Below are 18889 nucleotides of genomic sequence, written 5' to 3' on the forward strand. Positions count from 1 at the left end.
TGAAAGTTATCCAGGTTTCAAAGTAGGCCTTCTAAAAAGAGGCTCCCTGGAAGAACCTTCAACTCCTACAGAATCCTCATTACCATAAAAATTCATCCCACGCTAACTATTACTAATTTTAGACTAGTCAAAGTAAATCTTATAATTCCTTCCAGTTCTGCCAGCCTGGGCTTGATCCACAAAACACTCAAAACCAGCAGGAACTGGAAAACTGATGTCTTCCAGCACTGGCGACACCTCCCACACTGCCTGCGTAAGCAAATCTACAGGAAAAACCCTCGGCTTCTGACACTGAACTCTGACACTTGCAACAGCCTAATGCCCATCACTGGATCCTCAGGCCCCACAGACCCATTCCTGAGCACAGTTTCAGCCAAACCTACCTTCAGGCTCTCCATGAGCACAGCTGAGGAGTCCTCCATGGCGGGAGGGCCTTGGGCTGCCCAGGTGCCACCGGGAGCACTGGACTGGTGCCAGCTGCTCTCCGAAGAGGACGATGTTGCTGGGAGATAGTCCAGACCAAACCCTCCCATTGCTAAAATGGGAGAAATACAAGTTCAGAGGGACATGGCAAAACCACTGCAAAGCCAACACCATCAGCTGCTGGTGTCTGATGGCTCTGCAGGAGCCTGGAACCCAGCACTTGCCTGGCTTATCTGTTTTCCAGCGGTCTGCGACTCTCCGTTCTCTGTTGTCTGGAGTCCCAATGGGTCCGAAGTTGGAGAAGGGAACAGAATTGTGGTTATGGGTAGGAGGGGAGCTTGGCAAGCTGCTGGGGTTGGAGGAGTGAGGAGATTGGCTGGCTGGTGTCGAATGATCTGGTGATTACAAGGCGAGAGGAAAACAGTCAGCAGAGACAGCAGGAGCCTCCCAATTTTGAATTTCTTAGTGCTGCTGCAAATTTTGCCATCGTCCACTTTGCTCCAATGCTGAAGGGCAGTTTTTATTCCCCCCATTACACGAGTGTAATGCAAATTCTGAAGTTCTGAGTGAAAAATTTACAAGAACACAAAACCCAGGAAACCTTATGAGAGCTGGCCCAATAAAAAAAAAATCAGATTAGACCTTGAGGAGTTCACAAGTTTACAACTCAAACTCCCAAGTCTGAGAATGTTTTACACTTCTGTGAGTCTTAAAAAGACCAGAACCCAAAACTGAGCAAAAGAGGAGTGAGCATGAAGCCTGTCTGCAGGTAGAGCAGAATGAATGAAGAGGTGAAGGGAGAGAAAGCTGAAGCCATGTGAGCCAAAAACCTGTTAGAATAAAAGCACTATGCAGCTCACTCCATTTCACCCACAGTGGCTTTTCCTGGTTGGTTGCAAAAGTTTCAGTGCAATCAAACATCTCATCCAGTGCAGGTGTTATCTAAAATCTACTCATGTCTTAGATTCAACTAATTTCTCCTCTCATACTCTTCTGGATTTTTAGTGAGAATAAAATCATAATTAAAAAGTTATGGTTTATGCCTTTAAGATAATTAATAATGAAGAAACTGGTGTGCTTTGTAGGTTGCTTAACAGTAAAAAAAAAACCTAACAAAACCCACAACTGTCTTATTTTCCTCCATACTCTTCAGTCATACAGTTCTGTCCCTTTTAAATCTCTATATTATGAAATCCAGTTCTTCCTGCTTTTTCCAGAAAAAGCAACACTGAAAGTATATGGATGTCTGAGTTAAAGCCCTACTCCCAAAGGGCTGTCAGGAAACCAAGATTAAGAGATTTCAGGATTTAACACCTCCTACAACATTTATCCTGCTCAATTACTTAAATTAAAATCCAGGTTCTTCTATGATATTAATTAGAGAATCCCCTCACATATCTGAGAATATACAAAGAAAAACAGAAACCTTCAGAGACCTTGTCAAGCAGGTTTGGGGTTTTGTTGCTTTTTTTAAATTTCCAGTTTCATATAACTTGCAGTCGGTTTAGAATTAACTCAAATCCTCTTAAATCACTAGACAAAAAATACCACACCAGTATTACCTGAGCTGGCTGGAAGGGATGGAGACCATGGAGTCCCTTCAAAGAGAGAATAGAGTGAAGTCTCCTGGTGGGCAACTGAGGGGGTAACTTCTGTTTTTGTGCTGGTATTCATGTTTTTCCCATATACCTCATTGAACATGCTGTTGTTTGGATATCTTTCCTGAAAAAAACCCAAACAGAATCTTTAGGTGTTGGATTTATTTCAAACACTGAGAATGTACAAAGGAAACAATTCTAGATTAAAATATTTCCTAACTCCTTTTTCACTGCACAGCCCCATCTTCTCTATTTTATTTAATCCATCACATTAAATCCATCACACTCTGAACCAAGACTGATTTTTCCTGACTGGACTGCAAAGCCTTCACAAAATCTTTAAATTCCCAGTACTCAGAGACGTTGTATTGAGACTCTACTCAATTCTCTGGAAGAAAACAAGTCATTCTCTGCTCAGGAAATAAAAACTCTTGAGATGCACCTTTTCAGTCTATTCCATGATTCTACTAAAAGCAAGGGGCTCATGAACTCAGCAAGATTCAACAGTACCTCTGCACCATTACAGCTAATAAATTTGGGAAGACAACCGACAAAGGCAAAGATTAAGGTTGATACAGACTGAAATTAGGCCTCCATAAGGATTTCTTTCAGGTTTTCCACTAGTTTGACAGCAAGGTCAAACAGCAAATGGCAGCAGACTTTGACTCTCACTTACCTGATTAAGAGAAAAGCCACTGAGGGACAGGAAAGACGATGACTGAGACATCAATTCTGATGGTTTTTCCAGCAGGGACTTCTTCAGAAACCAAAAAGGGGAAGAGAGCAGTTAGTGATCAGTGTACTAAGCAGGAGCAAGGTGTGTTGTCAGAAACTGCCACAGTGGGTTTGGTCACATATAAAACCTCCCATGCACTTTGGCTCCAGCACCTTGGAGGACAGGGGAAGCAAACTACCAAGTGCAGAGAGTCAGTAGTTTTTCTACTAACTGTAATTAATATCTAAAAATCAACAATCAAGACAGCTGAGAGTCTCGGGCAAACCTCACTGCCAGAACAGCTTTTCAAATCTGAAGTCTAATACTCTGCCTGATACATCTGGAGGGGAGATTCCTGCCAAAAATCCCTTATGGTTCTGTGAAAACTTGCACAAATAGGACAGGATTCTTCCCAGTGATCAGAGGGACTCCTTCAGACGTGATCAGACCCTTGTACGTGGCTACTGACAGAGTATTTTCCAGTTCTGAGAGCAGTCCGCCTGTACAGACATTCTTAGACAGCAAGACCTGCCAAGTGCTGTGATTTCTTTAATTAAGAGTCCAAGTGTCATTTAGCACTGTCTCATTTCCATTATAAATTACTGTAGAGAGGAAGAAAAAAAAAATGCAACCCAGGCGTTTAAAAGAGAGGTTCCAAAACTCCCCTGGGGTTCCATGTAAAGATATTATGGGCCATGACCTTTTCCATCATCTATGCCAGCCCCCCTCATACAGCTGTCATTTCCAGCATATTTCTCAGCTTTCTGTTTGGTTTTAACTATGATTAAGGAGTGAAAAACAATGCCTCTGAAACAAGTGTATTTAAGGAAGAAATGGAATCGGTTATCATTGACACAGAAACCAATGAAAACTTATCAAGCTTGGCTGGTGGACAATGAACATCTCCAAATTTAGATCACCAAGCCATGGAATTAATAAAGCTATAGGTAAAACTCTGTGTGAACTAAATAAAGAGCTGTAGTCTCGTTCCAAATAAAAGCCCTCTTGCACTTGCTCCAGCTCAGCATGTCAGATGTTTTTAAATTTATTATTCAAACCACAGAAACCTGACCTAGCGTCCCTCTGTCCTTAACACAGTCGCAATATCTGGAATATCTTTGCTTTTATCCTGTAAACTTAAGACAAACAGCCTCATTTTCTTGGCAAGCAGCTCCCAGCTTGTTAAGATTTTAAGCGTGACAACTCATTACTTTGAAAGCACGTCTTAAAGGCAGACAAAATTCCCACTCTGCATATCCACACGGCTTGCACAGCGAAGGATTTCCTTCCATTTGTCAGCAGCCACAACAGTAGGAGCTTCAAAGGAAGCTGCTGATGAAGCAGCCATTAGTTTCCTAGCGAAGTTACCTAATGAGACAGAAATGAGTGTCTATTTTGCTACTGGCTCCTTGGGATGGCAGGTAAAATAACTGAGGAATAGACTTAATCAGAGATTTTGAGTCACAAGTAATTCTTTGTTACTGCCACTAATCTGAGTTAGTAGGATTTCATGAACATGCTTGTAGCCATACTGGAAAGGCACACTGCAATTTCAGAGGCAATTTATAAATTCAGCAGCTGTAAGACCCTCCAGCTAGTGAACTAGGAACGTTTTAACACAAAAATGTAGGAAAAAAAGCCTTTCAGTCTGTCAAAAATTACTGTATTTATATAAGAGTTACTGATTATTTAGCCCATTGCTTGCTATTTTCTTCCAAAGCTATCTTGTTTTGGAAGAAATCTTTTCTGTATTTAGTGGGGCAGCACCCCCTGCCTCTATGGAATTATTATATGCAGATTATAATCACAGAATCATAGTATGGCCTGTGTTGAAAGGGACCTTAAAGCCCATCCATGCCATGGGCAGGGACACCTTCCACTAGCCCAGGCTGCTCCAAGCCCCATCCAACCTGGCCTTGGACACTCCCAGGGATGGGGCAGCCACAGCTTCTCTGGGAAACCTGTGCCAGGGCCTCAGCACCCCCACAGCCAAGAATTTCTTTCCAATATCTCATCTAACCCTGCTCTCTTTTTCAGTTTGAAACCACCCCCCTTGTCCTGTCACTACACCCTTGTTTTGGTGACTCCCCAGAGTTCAACCTGTGCTCCCCCTTCCCCTTTATTACTAAGCCCATACAACTGCAAAAGAGTGAGTGCATTAAATGAAGCATCAGCATCTCTCCTGTGGATTGTACTTAAAAAAAACCAGTTATTCTGATTTCTGAAGAAATCAGCAGGCCTGGATTTGGCCCAGGAGCCATATCATGGGCCTCCAGGAAAACTAGCTCAAGGTTGAGGCAGGGAATTGGATAGAAGGGATGGGGGAGAGAAAGGAATTTCACATTTCTTATCATTTCACAGAAGAAAGAGATGCCAGCTAAGAATGAGAAGCAGCAGTATTACATCAAATACATACAAAGAGGCTTCGTCCAGGAAGAGAGGCGAGAGGCCCCAGCAGAGCTGGGTAAAGATCAGGAGGATTAGAGAAAATCAGCTCTTCCTCCTCCTCCAAGGCAGCCAGACTCTTTAACAGGTCCGGAGGAAGCAGAGGGGAGCTCTTGGGGTCCTAGTGACAGAAATGAGCACAGTGAGACAACAGAAGGCAGAAAGAACAGCCAGAGACAGCAAGGGGAAGCTAAGCCAGAGCAGGAGACAGAACAGCAAGAGGAAGGCAGAAGGCAGCATGCAGAGAGTGAGGAGAGGGAGTGGCATTGCAGAAGTGTACTGAGGCACACAGAGAGAGAAGTCTGAGCAGAAAACATCCCCAGGCACGTGGCCTCATGTGCATGGGGAGCAGTGTCACGTCACCAAAGTGATGGGCAGCGAGTCCGAATTAGTGCAGCGTGTGCTTCCCACTGCATCCATGCCACACACTGAACCTGGGTCCACATTCAAGGACAGGGAACATGAAATCTTACAATTATTCTACAGCTGACCTGTGAGTAATTTAGGTTTCAAGTAAAATTATGTTTGCATCTTCTTTCCCCTATGAGTGGAGTTTAAATCCCATAAGACTTATTTCCACTGGTGACGGCTGCTACACCAGCATACAGCTGACCAGACCACTGGGCCAAAAAACCTGCCAAGTGCTGCTCAAACTGGACATCTTGGCTTTTGTGAGGGATGCTTAGAGCACAAACATCATGGGCACAGCTTCTCTCCACACTGCACTGTGCTGGCAAGATTTCCTTTTTAGGAACAAGAATAAGGCTTTGACCCTGTTTCCATCTAAAAACCACAATGTGGTATCAGAGTAGGGGTAGATTCCTGTATATTGTCTGGCTTTTCTCTTGGAAGGATGAGCTGACCTTTCTCCAAGTCCTGAGAGCATTTACAGAGGCACACCACGACAAAAGGTTTAAAGAGGCCTCTGTTTAGGTTTCCTTATAAACACCACCAGGAGCACTCACAGATAACTCCAATAATAAATAACAGACACTACTGGTTTTAGAAACAGCAACATAAAGCACAACTGCATGAACAGAAGCAAAGTATTCCATCAGTGCAACTAACAGCTAAGGAAGTAATTCAGCTCTCAGTGGTGGGATTTTCAGGGAAAACAAACAAACAAAAAATCTAACATGAGACTGCTGCTACCAGCCTCGATTTCCGGCCTCAATTGGACTGCTGCAGCCTCAGCTGTTCAATTCACTAGAGGGGTGTTAAGAGTTCATCTAAAGAGTAATAATTCAACTGCAATTATTTGGGTGGCTTTTACGGTTTTCATCAGTTGCCAGACAAGAATTTTCCCCAAAACTAACAGCTGCCACGTTTCTAAACCTGTCAGACACAGTGCAGAGATCAATGTCACATCCACACTGAACAAGATTTACACCTACTTGAAACCAGATCTTCAAGAGACTGATCCCACACATCGCCAACTCAAATTGAAAATTCATCACTATTTTCTGGAACCCCATGTACCCCATGATACCCAGGTCTCTTCTAAATAAGCTCACATTGACCTATTTGGGGCCACTGGGCACTCCTGAAACAGGGAAAGCCCGGAGTTGTCAGGAATCCCAGAGCCTCATTGGTTTTCACCACTTGCAGCCTGGGTCTTACCTCAAAGGTCATCCTGGAGACAGCATCCTGCTCTGAGCGGAAGACTCCTTGCCGCTTTCCCCTGCGGTCCATGTTCGACTGCTGGGCCACCACCCTGTTGTCAGCCATGCCATAGGAAGAGTCCCAGTAATATTCTGGCACCTTGACTTCTGAGGGGTTCTGGTTATATGGCTCCATTGGGAAAGGCTTCATTTTTTTCTCCAGAGGTTGCTGTTGCATCACAGGAGGCTGCAATGACTGTTCAAATAATTTGAGAGGGTCCTGGGCCTGCAGGTAATAGGGCTGCTTTACAGGCATGATCTTCCCCAGGGAGCCTTGGACTTGGGGGGGATTCCAGAGCTGCTTCGATGAGTCTGTCTGCGGATACTGAGGCAGAGACACAGGATTTCACCAGCAGGGAAGAACAATTAATGTTACCTGAATGCTTAACTCCATCCAAACTGTCAGCCTGGTTCATGTGTGACAGCAAATCAGAATGATTGTGCAATGTCTGCATTATTCTCCAAAATGCTCAGTCTTGACAGCATCTAATATTCTCTAGTCCAGCTTTAAACCAACAGCCAAGTATAATCCTTACTCCAATCCAGTACCTGATAAATTAAAACCTATAAAGTAAACCTTTATTGAGGTATGAGCTGCCCAGAACACCAGGAGGGTCTCACCATCGAGTCCAGACATCCTAGAAGGGAGATTTTTCTCCAGCACAAAGTAAGTATAAATCTAAGAGCTGTGAGGGAACTGGCAGTGCATTAGCCAAAAGAAGAGTATGAGTGAAAGTTCACACACAAGAAAACTAGAAAGGCCTGGGACAGAAATACCTGATCAGAAATATCACCTTCATTCCTTGCCTATAAACACACAGAAAAAGGGTGACAGAAAACACATTCCCATTCCAGTACGTACCTTCCTCTCAGCTCCAGCATCACACAGTCATACCCACCAAACTTCCGCTCCTTTTCAAATTTCCCCAGAAGCTCACAATCAAAAAATTCTTTAACCACAATTTTGAAAGGTAATCCAGGAACACAAGTCTTGAAAGCTGTCATTTGTTTTTAAACAAAGCTTAGCACGTAGCACAGGTCAAGTTTACCTGCTGGAATCCGGAGTGGTGGGGTGGGCTCTTCCCCAGGCCCTGCACAGCTTTTGTGGGGGACTGTTGCTGCTGCTGCTGCTGCTGGGCCAGAGCTTGGACCTGTAACTGGCTTGCGGACTGTGCTGTTGCCTGAGCTGGTAAAGATGAGAGGGGTTGCTGGGAAGGAGGTGGTGTTTGCTGAGGTCCCTGGGTCATTGGCCCTGGTCCAGAGGGCCGTTGCTGGCTGTAAGGAATGTGGGACTGTTTCCCACCTTGCACCTGGTTTCCTGCAGGTGAGTGAGCTGTGGGCTGGAGGAAGGTTCCTGGGACAGAAACGCCACCCGGGAAGGTGTACCCCGTGCTCATGGAGAAAGCCACAGGAGGGGGGACGACATAGGTTGGAGGTGGAAATCCTGCAAGAGATGAAAATGCACCTTTAATTGCAATTTGGCAGAGCAGAGAGCTCCCTCCAGAAAACATTTAGTGGGGTTTTTCTTCCTGTGCTGTTCATTTAGACTATGAGGAAAGGAGGCACCAGTCTGCAGACATGCACTGTAATGTCCTTCCTCACCTTTGCATGTACATGGCTGTGATCACACAGGGATTCAGAGTTCTGGAGTTTTCTTGCAATATTCCAGGCACTGATAACAGTCAGCCAGGGAAGTGCCTCAGAGAATCATGTTTCCCCTCCTCCCTTGCCTCCATCTCCCAGCTCTTGCTTTTCCCTCCACTACCTTTTTCTTCACCAGTCTGGGGTTTTTGATGCATTATCTCCAAAGTTCCCTCACTGTCAAACACATTTTCAGGGACTAAACTTCTGCAGGAATAAATAGAAGCAATCAATAAAATAAGTCTACCGCCTCCTCCCAGAGGATCACCAGTCTCTGGATTAATTTAGATAGAGACAGATGGTAAGCAAACAAATCCTCATATCCGCAAGATCAATTCCTTCCCTGTAGTTCACACTGAAAAGCCAGGTTTGGAAGGCAAGCTTTAATTCTGTGTCTCACAAGCCAGACTTTATGCTGACTTTGGGACAGGGAAGATGTCCCTCTATCTTATACTGAGGAACTCCACACAACAGCTTGCAGGGAAGATGCAGCTTCCAGCTATTCCACAAGCAAACACGGACAGCAAGGTATGACAGGAACACTCCACAACAAAATGGGAACATGCACTGCAGCAACAGCAGCAAATAAGACCACACAAATTACAGCTTGAAACATGAGCATCAGTACAAAAGAAACTGAGCTATAAAGAAAGCTGTGTAATTGATCTTTTGTAATGGAGTCCTGAGCACAGGGAATGCTTCCTCCTGAGCAGAAGCCTTTGTCATGTTTTGACAGGAAAAGCCTTCTGTGAACTTTCTTGATCTCACATCCACTAACCAAGAAAGGACATGGCAGATTTCATGACAGACCTCGATTCCAAAGCATAAACAATCTTATTTATCTTGTTTCAATTCTGATATGCTCATTTCTTACTACTTGTTAAGATTCCCAACATAAAAATCCACATCATTAACAGAGCCCCTACCTTCAGAGGCTCTAACAACCACTATTGCAGGAATTTTCTTTGCAGTCAATAAATCACACTCCAAAAGAACAATGCAAATTACCTGGCCGGCTAGGAAGGGGAGGGAAGGCTCCTGGGTGATGAATGGGGATGAACTGGGAACTGCTGGCCTGACTTGGAGTCTGAGTTACAGGTGTTTTCCTGGCTTCAGACACCGGAGTCTTCCTCATCTCCGTCTGGGATTTTACCTGATGCAAAAGAAAGTATGAAGAAATTAGATCACTTTTCCTGTAATTACCCATATTATGTCAAGCCAAAAAATAAACTCTCAGATTGTCTGAGGGATCATCTTTTCCCTAAGTAACTGGGAAGGGTTTGGAACACAGGAACCCTCCTTACTGACCCCAGGCAGGTTACCCTGTGTGTCCTCAGGCACTCCTTGCCTCACAAAAGCACTCTAAGGGTATCTACTCAGAAGATGCAACAGGTTCTTTCTCTAGCAAGAGAATGGGAAGTAGACACAATAATCCTCAAACCATCCAAAGAACCTACCATGCTGCTCACCTGCAGTGTTTAAAAACAAAAGTGCAGATGCTATTATGCTTCTCCTAGGGCACTGCTTCAGCCTAACTCATGCCACTTACCTGCAGCACCTTAAAAAACAAACAAACACTGCCACGTTCTTCCTAGGGAATTCTCTCAGCCTAATGAAATTATTTTGACCCAGAGCATACAAGACAAACAGCAGAAGTGTTCAGTTTACTGCATAACTGCTGGGTGTTCTGTTGAAAGAGCTGCACCAGTTAAAGGCAGAGAGAAGAATGTAATGTAATGTTTACCTGATTCTGAGTCTGCTGCAGTCTGGGTCTTCCTGGAGAGGAAGACAGAGGGGAAGACTACTTTCCCTTTCTGTTCAGCTCAGCAGAACTGCCTGGAATGCAAGATGGAGCAGGCAGGAAAAAGACAGCAAGCAAGGAACCCGGGCAATACAGAAAGGGCCCAGGAACAGACCTGACACCAAGCCTCAAAGGTGAGTGAAAAAAAGGGCTGTATCAGGGGCCAAATTAAAAAAATCCAAACCAAACAAACCAAAACTGTAGGGTTTATTTCAACATTTAGTGCTACTGAGTGGAGAGGAGTTACAGGGTATTTTTTTTCTGCCAAAATACAATAGTAAAGGGGTAGATGCATTCAAATGTTTTCTTAAATTCTTTTTCAAATTGAATCTCCCCCTTTAGAAATTGTGGGAGTGCAGGGTTCTTTCTGTGCTTGTAAAACTCGGAGGTCTGGGTGAATTTTTGATCTCCCACTAGAAAACGTCCAGAGGGAACTCCATGTCAAGGTTCTGGCTGATGCTAAACACCACAGACAATGCAGCCCTTGCTCGTGCCACATTCTGACACCTTCACTGTCCATCACATTCTGTACATTCAACTTACATTGTGCTGCCCCTTTTTTCTCCACAATAAGCGAAACATTTTTATAATCACACCAAGAGCTTTGTATTCTTTTACAGAACATTGGAGAATTCAAAGATGCTCTTACTGCCACGGGATTTCAAAACAGGAAGTTCTAGTCCATCAGAAACTCAAAGGTGCTATAACAAATTTCCAAGGGATGGCTTCCAAAAGGCTCTCTGATTTACAGTTAACTTTATAAATCTAAATACCTAAAATTGATTAATCAAGACAGGCAAATTCCAGATGCTTCCTTGCTTCTACTTAATCTCACCTCAAAAGTGTCAATGCTACCAAATATTTAGTCCCCCAGTGGTCCTAAGTGTTCCCACACAGTGCTTGAGAGGTACCATTTCATCACAGTGACCTCTGAAGAGTATGTTACATCCTGAGTGAGCCTGCATTAAACCTTCCTTGGCACCCAACATTTTCCCTACAGAGCACAGATCCAACCTATGTCACATCCCCCCTGAGCGTGCAAGTTTTCCACTTATCTGCAAAGCAGAACTGATTTGTTCTGTGTAACATTCTTCACATTTTTGCTAAGTAGGAGCTGCAGCATTTTCAGCAATTAAGCTTTTGAATGCAATGAACTAGGGAGGAGATAAAGCTTGGTATTTCCAGGAAGGCCAAAGCAGAGCACTAAGAGTCCACTAACTGGTACAAAAACCTACACTGGTTTCTCAGGGTGGGGGGAAGGACTGGAGAAATAAGTCCACAAGCTACATAAAATAAAAGGCACTTACTTGGATTAGTTTTCATAAATACAGCTGATGGAACTAAAAAGTCAAAATTAATTTCTACTGAAGAAAAGAAGAAGGATGACCAACCATATCAGAGCAGATTCTGCTACTGCTGGGTTTCAAATAAGTTCTTCCTGGGTTTGTTGTCTCTTAAGACTAAGACAAGCACATTTCTGATAAATAAGTTATCTTTCCTATCTAAAAAGTTACATATATTTCTCAGATCTGGTGGGTTTTTATCAGCCTCAAGTCCTTATTTAGCAAGACAGGGGCACAAAAACTAAAACTGGGAGTTATGCTCAGGCCTGCAACCACATTCCAGACATGTTTGACAAATAAATAAGAAACTTGCTACTCTAACTCACCTGTGTTGGTTTTCAGATACCAGTCACATTCAGCGAGTCACAAACAATTCCCACACGGTTTCTGTAGCCTTTACAGTAACACTTTGCCCCCCCCGATAGGATCCTCTGCAAAACCAACTGAATAATGCTGCCAGTTCAGACCTTCCATTTCATATCCATGATGTTTAACAGCAAATAATCAGGAGGAGAACAAGAAGAATGATCCAAGAGTCCTAACACCACAAGCTAGAAAGACTAAAAGAGATGGTCTGTCTAGCCTAGGGAAAACAAGACCTCAGTTACACAGGACTTCAGAGAAGTTGCAAAGGGTTATTCTGCAGACCTGTCCTGGGCAGTAGTAATGGGCTTACACACAGGCAAGGGAGATAAAGTGCATTAGGAAATAATTTCCACTTGCAAGAACACTGAAGAACTGACACAGTTTCTCTAGGGAGATATTAGAGTCTCCATTACTATCATTAAATGGTTCCAGTCATCACTGGGGGAATGACTGAGATTGTCCAGGTACAGATCAGATCAGCCTGAGACTCTCCACTCTTATTTACTACAACTCAGTGGAAGTCAGATCAGTAAATTCATTGTTTACTTGACAGATTTTGCACATAATGCTCACATGAGAAAAAAGCATGCCCCTAAAAAAATATAGCTGATAAAAGAGCAGCTGATGTGAAAATCAACAATTTTGAGCAAGTTCTTGAGCACAGACTTACAATTTAAGAGAAGCATGGCTCTCCTTACTTCCACAGAGACACCTGACTGCACCCACAGTACAGAGGATCTTACTCCTCATATCCTATTCGGTGCTTTAGCAACGTGTTCAGTTTGTTGGAAGTGCACAAGTCAACTGAACTGAAAATGCAGAGTACCCAGTTCCTTCTCAACAGACCACAGCATGGGTGAGGCATGACTGCAGCCTGGCCATGTGAACAGTCTTGGTTGCCTGAATAACTGGTGGAATGGGTAGAAGTCTGTTTTTTTCTTTTAAGACAGTTAACACAGCAAAATCACCTTTCATTGCTCCCTATCCTTTTCTCCCCCAAAATTGAGACAGGGAAAGGGCAGAGACCCAAAGATCACCAACACCTGGTCTTTGAGGTAGAAGTGCTTTATATTTTTGTGCATTAGCTTCATTAGCAGTGCCTACAGTGAGACCTCAGCTCTAGCATACAGAGGCACAGCTCTACCACAAGCAGTGCCTTCCCTGACACACTCGTGGTACCTCCTCAGACACAGTATCCCTTTGAGCTAAAGGCTTACCTGAACTGCCACGTTCTGCTTTCCCGCTTCCTGCATCTTATCCAAGCCGCATTTCTTGGTCTCATTCTTCCTTTTATTGTTGTCCTTCTTCCCATCGTTCTTAGTGGCCACTATTCCTTTGCTAAAGTCCCGCCTTTCCCTCGCTACGTCTTTCGGGGGATAGATGCACCCTTGCTCCCTGTTCAGCTCCCGGGGCTTGATGTTCTCTTTGAACGTGACCATTGGCTTTTCTCCTGCATCACAGTTGTTGCTCAGGCTTCTGCCAGAGGCCAGAACTGACTTGAGTCCAGGGCTCCCATCGGCACACAGTGGCTCTGCCATGGATGTCTCCTGCAAGGCGAGACTCTCTTTGGCTTCACTAGGGTCCTCCAGTAACAGCTCTGGGATTTCTGTCACGAACAACAGCTTTCCTACCTCGTTTTCACACTGAATCAACCTGAAGAAGAACGCAATTGAAAAGCAAGTACAATTAACTACATTACTTATCACAACCAGTCTATGAAGCAATGGCACGTAGACCCACAGAACATGCTGTTAGCGCTGTCAGCATCTTGTACTCACAGTACAGGTAATTATTGTGTTGAACAGAAAGAAAAATAACATTGAGCTCTGGCACCTGTGTTACCTCAGCTCACGGCAGCAGGGAAATACAGCAGGTATTTCACTTACCTCGGCTGATTATCAGCGATCCATTTGCCTGTGAAGATCAGGCGCTGCTGCCGTATCCGACGTTGCTGCCCTTCTTTATCTCCTGTAATTGCCTGGTGGCCTTTGGAGAAATCCAAGTTCCTAGTATTGACACAGGAGAGGGAATATTAATTACACAATTACCCTCTGCAACATCGTATTTCTTTAGAAATACAACATGTCAGCATTACTCTTAAAAGCTGTAAACTTTCATAAGGAGTTATTCAAAACATGACTGTTAAGAAACATCTGATTTACAGATGTAATTTTCTTCTGGTAAGATCCATCTACATATTAAGAAGGTTTGGTGGGGTTTTTTAAATAACAAAAGGCCAAAAGCTCATCTGTGTGATAATCAAAATCAGAAAAATAATAGTTAAGTGAATATATCTAATATTTAGTCAGCATTTGTGGATGATGTTAAGTACAGGAATGTAGTTAAAAACAGAGTAAAAACTAGCAAAAGAAAATCACATCAAGCAGGTTTCATGCAAAAGCATTTCTTTTCTCACTTCTTAAATTTTTCTCTTTCCATTTATAAGTCTGAAGACTACACAGTAAAACCAAAAAAAAGTCATGAGCATTACTATAAACTCAAGATTTTCATAGAGTTTTGCTACATTGTCCATTACATTCGTTTTGAAGAGACCTACATCAATCCATACAGTAGTAAATATTCATAAATAAGATATTGCAGGGAACAGGTCAATGTCTGTCAAAGTCATGACATCAGCAAGAGTACAGGATCCTTCAGCTGTTACCCACCTGAACGAAGGCCTCAGAGCCAGGAATCCTTGCAACTCAAATTCTTCTGGAAGGGGGGTTGCTAGCAAACAGACATTAAATAACGTAAGGAAAGCACTGAGCACAGTATCATAAGCAGATACCTCAGCATGGTCACTACACATCCTAAAGCCCTCTATTAACTGGTCCACCCTGTGACCTGAGGAGCTCAGGAATGATAAAGCAGAGCAAGTCTGCTCAGCACAAGAAAGCAGCATTTGCAAAGTATTCACATGCACTAATACTAGAAGACTACTTCCTTCCTTATTTGCTCTTCAACTGCAATTCTCCCCACCATCACGAAAAACCTGCATCGTTCTCAGTTCTTTACAGCAGAGACTAGAAGTGTCCTTACCATTATTACTGGATAGATCTTCTTCATGAGGCTGGAAGCTGTTTAGAAGAGAGATCAGCCAGGGCCATATGCTGTAAATTAGAAACCAGACAAACCGTAAGTGAAAATGGCAAAACATGGGATGTCTTCACTTTACCAAGGAAACACTGAACTCCATTACACAGTCACAGCTTCCATTAATCCTCTGATTCCCAAGAAAAGGTAAAGTTTCTCTCAAGTGGCAGGAAAAAGACCACCTTCATGAAAAAATTACTATTTTTTAAAAGCCAATCTAAGTTCCCAAGTGCTCTGTGATACTGTAGCACCGGAGCAGTTACCACAAAGGCAAGACGCTCTAGGTAAGGGTTGCACTTAGACCATTAACCTAGAGGTGAACTGGCAGTCCCCTGCCCTGTCCTGCAATACCAGTACAAGGAATGACTGGAAATTCTTCCCAAAGGCCCTGAAGCAAATAATTTTCAAATCACACTGATCACTGCATAGGTGGTTAACATTTAACTGCCACCAACAGGCTGCTTGCTCCAGTTTTTCAAAAGATGCCACCCGAAAGCCCAAGCATCCTTCTGCTTTAGTGATGGGCACCATGGAGGCAACAAAGAACTATTTTACGATGTTTTGAACTATTTAAGCCTAAATTTATGAGATTAGTGGCAGAAGTGAAAAATCAGAGCAACAGTCCAGAACAGAAATGCCTGCACTGACATTTAAGGACCCTCTCTACTAAATTCAATTTAATTTCTGGGTGATGAACCAGAAAAACTGGATTCCAGCACTGCCCAAGAGATGGCTTAGTACATGAAATTAAGCCAAGTATTCTGCTGCCACTTCCCTCAATAATCGGAGAAACCATTACAATAGATTAGACTACAGGAACACTCAGTAGTTATGCTCAAATCAGACATTATAAACTAGACCCCACTGATTAAAAAAAAAGACAAAAGTTATGTGCAAACCTTAAGCAAATTAAAGCACTGAATTTGCTCCTTTAACCCAAAGTCTTATGTTTTGCTTTATGAACTCTTTAGCATATACACTTTCTATGATTTTAATGTCTGTAATAATGAGTCATATGATCACTTTTCCTGTGACTAATCTGTGGATCACCAGTAATTATGAATTCATGCAATCAAAGGTATCAAAAGAAAGATTAACACTCACTACCGTCTTTCATCAACCACTGCCTCCTGGAAAACACTGGGCCTAAGTTTCAGCCAGTCCATGGAAACCTTCACAGCTGGAAGAGGATATGCAGCCCCAGAGTCCTCCTGGTAGTCATTTTGTAAAGGACACTTGCACAGAACTCCAAGAAAGGACACTACAAACAGAGTAAAGGGAAAAAACAGAACAAACAAATTCCACAATGTGGGAATGACGTGCTAAAGTTGAACATCATCTAATAAAACACATCCCCCTGTTTTTAAGAGCTAGTTACTTAGAACAAAAAAACCTCAATTACTTCATCTCAAACAATTCACCAACAAATCAGAAGATATTTTTTTAAATACTTTTCTACCATGAAACAGAACCTTGGTGGGTTTTGTCCCTTTAAGTGTCACGGCAAACCATTTTGCTAAGTTAAAAAAATAGCATGAGATGAGCCCAGTGCACAATTATTCACTCACCTATTTATTAGAAATTATCAACTCAACTATCTACCTGCATTTTATCCACTTTCCCAAGTTAGCAGGCACACAAATGCACTGGAGCAGTCTCTGCAGGTAGGCACCCAGCCCAGACCCCTTAGGGCATAAGAGCTGAGAAACAGTAACCACACCAGTGTGACCCTGGTGTTTTCAGAATCAACTCTAGGCTGGAATCCGAAGAAATCCAGCTCTTCAGAAATGTAGGTGTTGACAAACAAGGCCAAGTTGATCACGGATTGGATCAGATTAGCCACATAATGTTTATTTTCTAAGAGTCTAAAATGCTCCACACTCCCACGTATCTCCTAGTCAATATTATCATAGGCACAAAAACAGTTGAAGTCTTAGTTGACTCAGCTTCTAGTTCAGCCCTGTGGAATCAGGACCAGCTCCATTCCAACTTCAACTGCATTGCAGCCAACTGGGGAGCAGCCCCCCAGGAGTGGTACTACCCACTGCCAAGTTGGATCCAGCTTTGCACCCAAGTTAAAATGTTCTTTTAGAACAAGGGAAACAATGCAGAGTTCTGTAAAACTTCAGAGTACATCCAGGGCTCAGAAATCCAGTTAGTCAGCACTGCTGACATAAATGACCCTGTGCAACCATCTTCTCTCTAAACTTTCTCCCTAATGACTATTCTCAGCACTTACCTCACATAACCATTAAGCTGGATACTGACAGGAAATTACTAATGGATTCCATGTAAAAACCAAAGAGAACTACAAAAATCAATTAGCCTGCACACTCACTGAAGAGAGCCAGGAGCTGTGTCCAGCAGAGCTGCTCATCCTGGCTGTAGCTGTGCTGCTCCGTTTCGTTGCTGAAGTCTCGCAGGTGATGCAGTTGGAACAGGTTGATAACAGTGATGTGGACTAACTGCTGAGAATTGAAGGCCTTCTGGAACAACAACCTCTGCAGCAAAGACACACGGGGGGTGTATTTTTAGATGGCAAAGCACACACACTTGAAAGGATTAGTAGTTGTTACTTCACTGCTTGACTAATGCTTCTGCCTTAAGGCAACACTCATTCTGGATTTTATTTTCAGGTCGTCCCTACTGGCACAGCACTGGGTTTCCCAGCAGGACTTGGGAAGGTGCCTACTGTTAAGTCCAAGGATTTTGCTTGTACACCAGCTCAGATGCTCAACAAATCAACATCCCCTTGGTTACTGTTCTCTTTCAGAGCAAGTGCAACTTGAACGTGCAGTGACAGCACTGCAGCAGATCCACTGGATTTGTCAGCCTTTCAAAGAAACAGCACAGAGAAGATGACATTTAAAAAAAACACCCCGGGAAAATTTAACTACTGGGTGGTTATGTATTAAAAAACTAATTCCACATCTGACTTCATGGGTCATGGAATGCCTTGGCGGACTAAAACAGCACAAGCTATTTACAAATGCCTTTCTGTAACTGTGCTGGAAAGTCACCTTTCTCAGGACAGGAAAAGAAACTTTAATGCTTTTTGGGGAAAAAAACAGAGATATCCTAAAACCAACTTATCTGGAACTGCTCTCCTCAGAGTTAAAATCAGCCACAAAGTTAAACTGATCTCTCACCCTACAGTCAACTTCACATCCACATTAAACCCACCGAATCCACAAGAGTTGCTCTCTAGGAAATTATTTGCATAATATAAACAAAAAAGTAATCTAAGCACAAAGCAGGGTTCAATTAGCTCTGTTTTAACACCCTAACTCAGTCCAGAAAACTAAGACTGTTCCACATGCCTGAGCAATGCTCATATTTATTGATCATAAGCATTGTGGAAAAAGCAGTACTTGTTCAACAGCCATACACAGAAATACATAATTATTTAATTCTGAAACAACATTAACAGACCACATTCAAAGCTAATACAATTCACAGCTAGTTCTGTGGTTTTTTAAATTTATTTTAAAGACAGTTTGGACCTAGCTGTAGCAGCGTAATTCAAGGCAAAAAAACGTAAAAAGACACTGTAAAGAACATTTGTAGGTTTTTCTATTGCTAAGACCATCTTCTCCTTAATTTTGAAAAGCAGCCACTGCTGTGTTAAACAAATCCACACTCCCTGCTCCTTTTCCACCAATTAAGAAGCTGAAGCAGAGCAGTCTCCAAAAGGCACCTAACACTACAACACCCTCTTTGAAAATGTATTACCTTGTACAAATACCTTACAAAATACTTGTTGTTTCAGTCTTTGCTGTATTGTCCAACCTAATGAGCTG

The 18889-nt window shown here is 42.9% G+C and overlaps 1 protein-coding gene across 6 annotated transcripts in view; it reads right to left on the bottom strand.

Annotated features, from left to right (window-relative positions):
- SMG7 (SMG7, nonsense mediated mRNA decay factor) overlaps positions 1-18889 on the bottom strand; it is a 50491-nt gene that overhangs the window by 2253 nt on the left and 29349 nt on the right. For 2 of the 6 annotated variants that reach the window (XM_017836943.1, XM_017836945.1), the window contains 14 exons: positions 17428-17590; positions 16194-16350; positions 15036-15106; positions 14663-14723; positions 13880-13999; positions 13211-13646; positions 9492-9636; positions 7892-8286; positions 6802-7167; positions 5153-5302; positions 2698-2778; positions 1986-2145; positions 648-818; positions 384-535 (listed from right to left, as the gene is read on the bottom strand). In XM_017836943.1, the coding sequence (XP_017692432.1) occupies positions 384-535; positions 648-818; positions 1986-2145; positions 2698-2778; positions 5153-5302; positions 6802-7167; positions 7892-8286; positions 9492-9636; positions 13211-13646; positions 13880-13999; positions 14663-14723; positions 15036-15106; positions 16194-16350; positions 17428-17590 (2628 nt within the window). The remainder of the gene's footprint in view (positions 1-383; positions 536-647; positions 819-1985; positions 2146-2697; positions 2779-5152; positions 5303-6801; positions 7168-7891; positions 8287-9491; positions 9637-13210; positions 13647-13879; positions 14000-14662; positions 14724-15035; positions 15107-16193; positions 16351-17427; positions 17591-18889) is intronic. The other 4 variants (XM_017836946.1, XM_017836944.1, XM_017836947.1 and 1 more) reach the window with 4 other exon arrangements.

The sequence above is a fragment of the Lepidothrix coronata genome, unplaced genomic scaffold (genome assembly GCF_001604755.1).
Source record: "Lepidothrix coronata isolate B3197 unplaced genomic scaffold, Lepidothrix_coronata-1.0 Scaffold288, whole genome shotgun sequence".
Classification (NCBI taxonomy): Eukaryota; Metazoa; Chordata; class Aves; order Passeriformes; family Pipridae; genus Lepidothrix; species Lepidothrix coronata.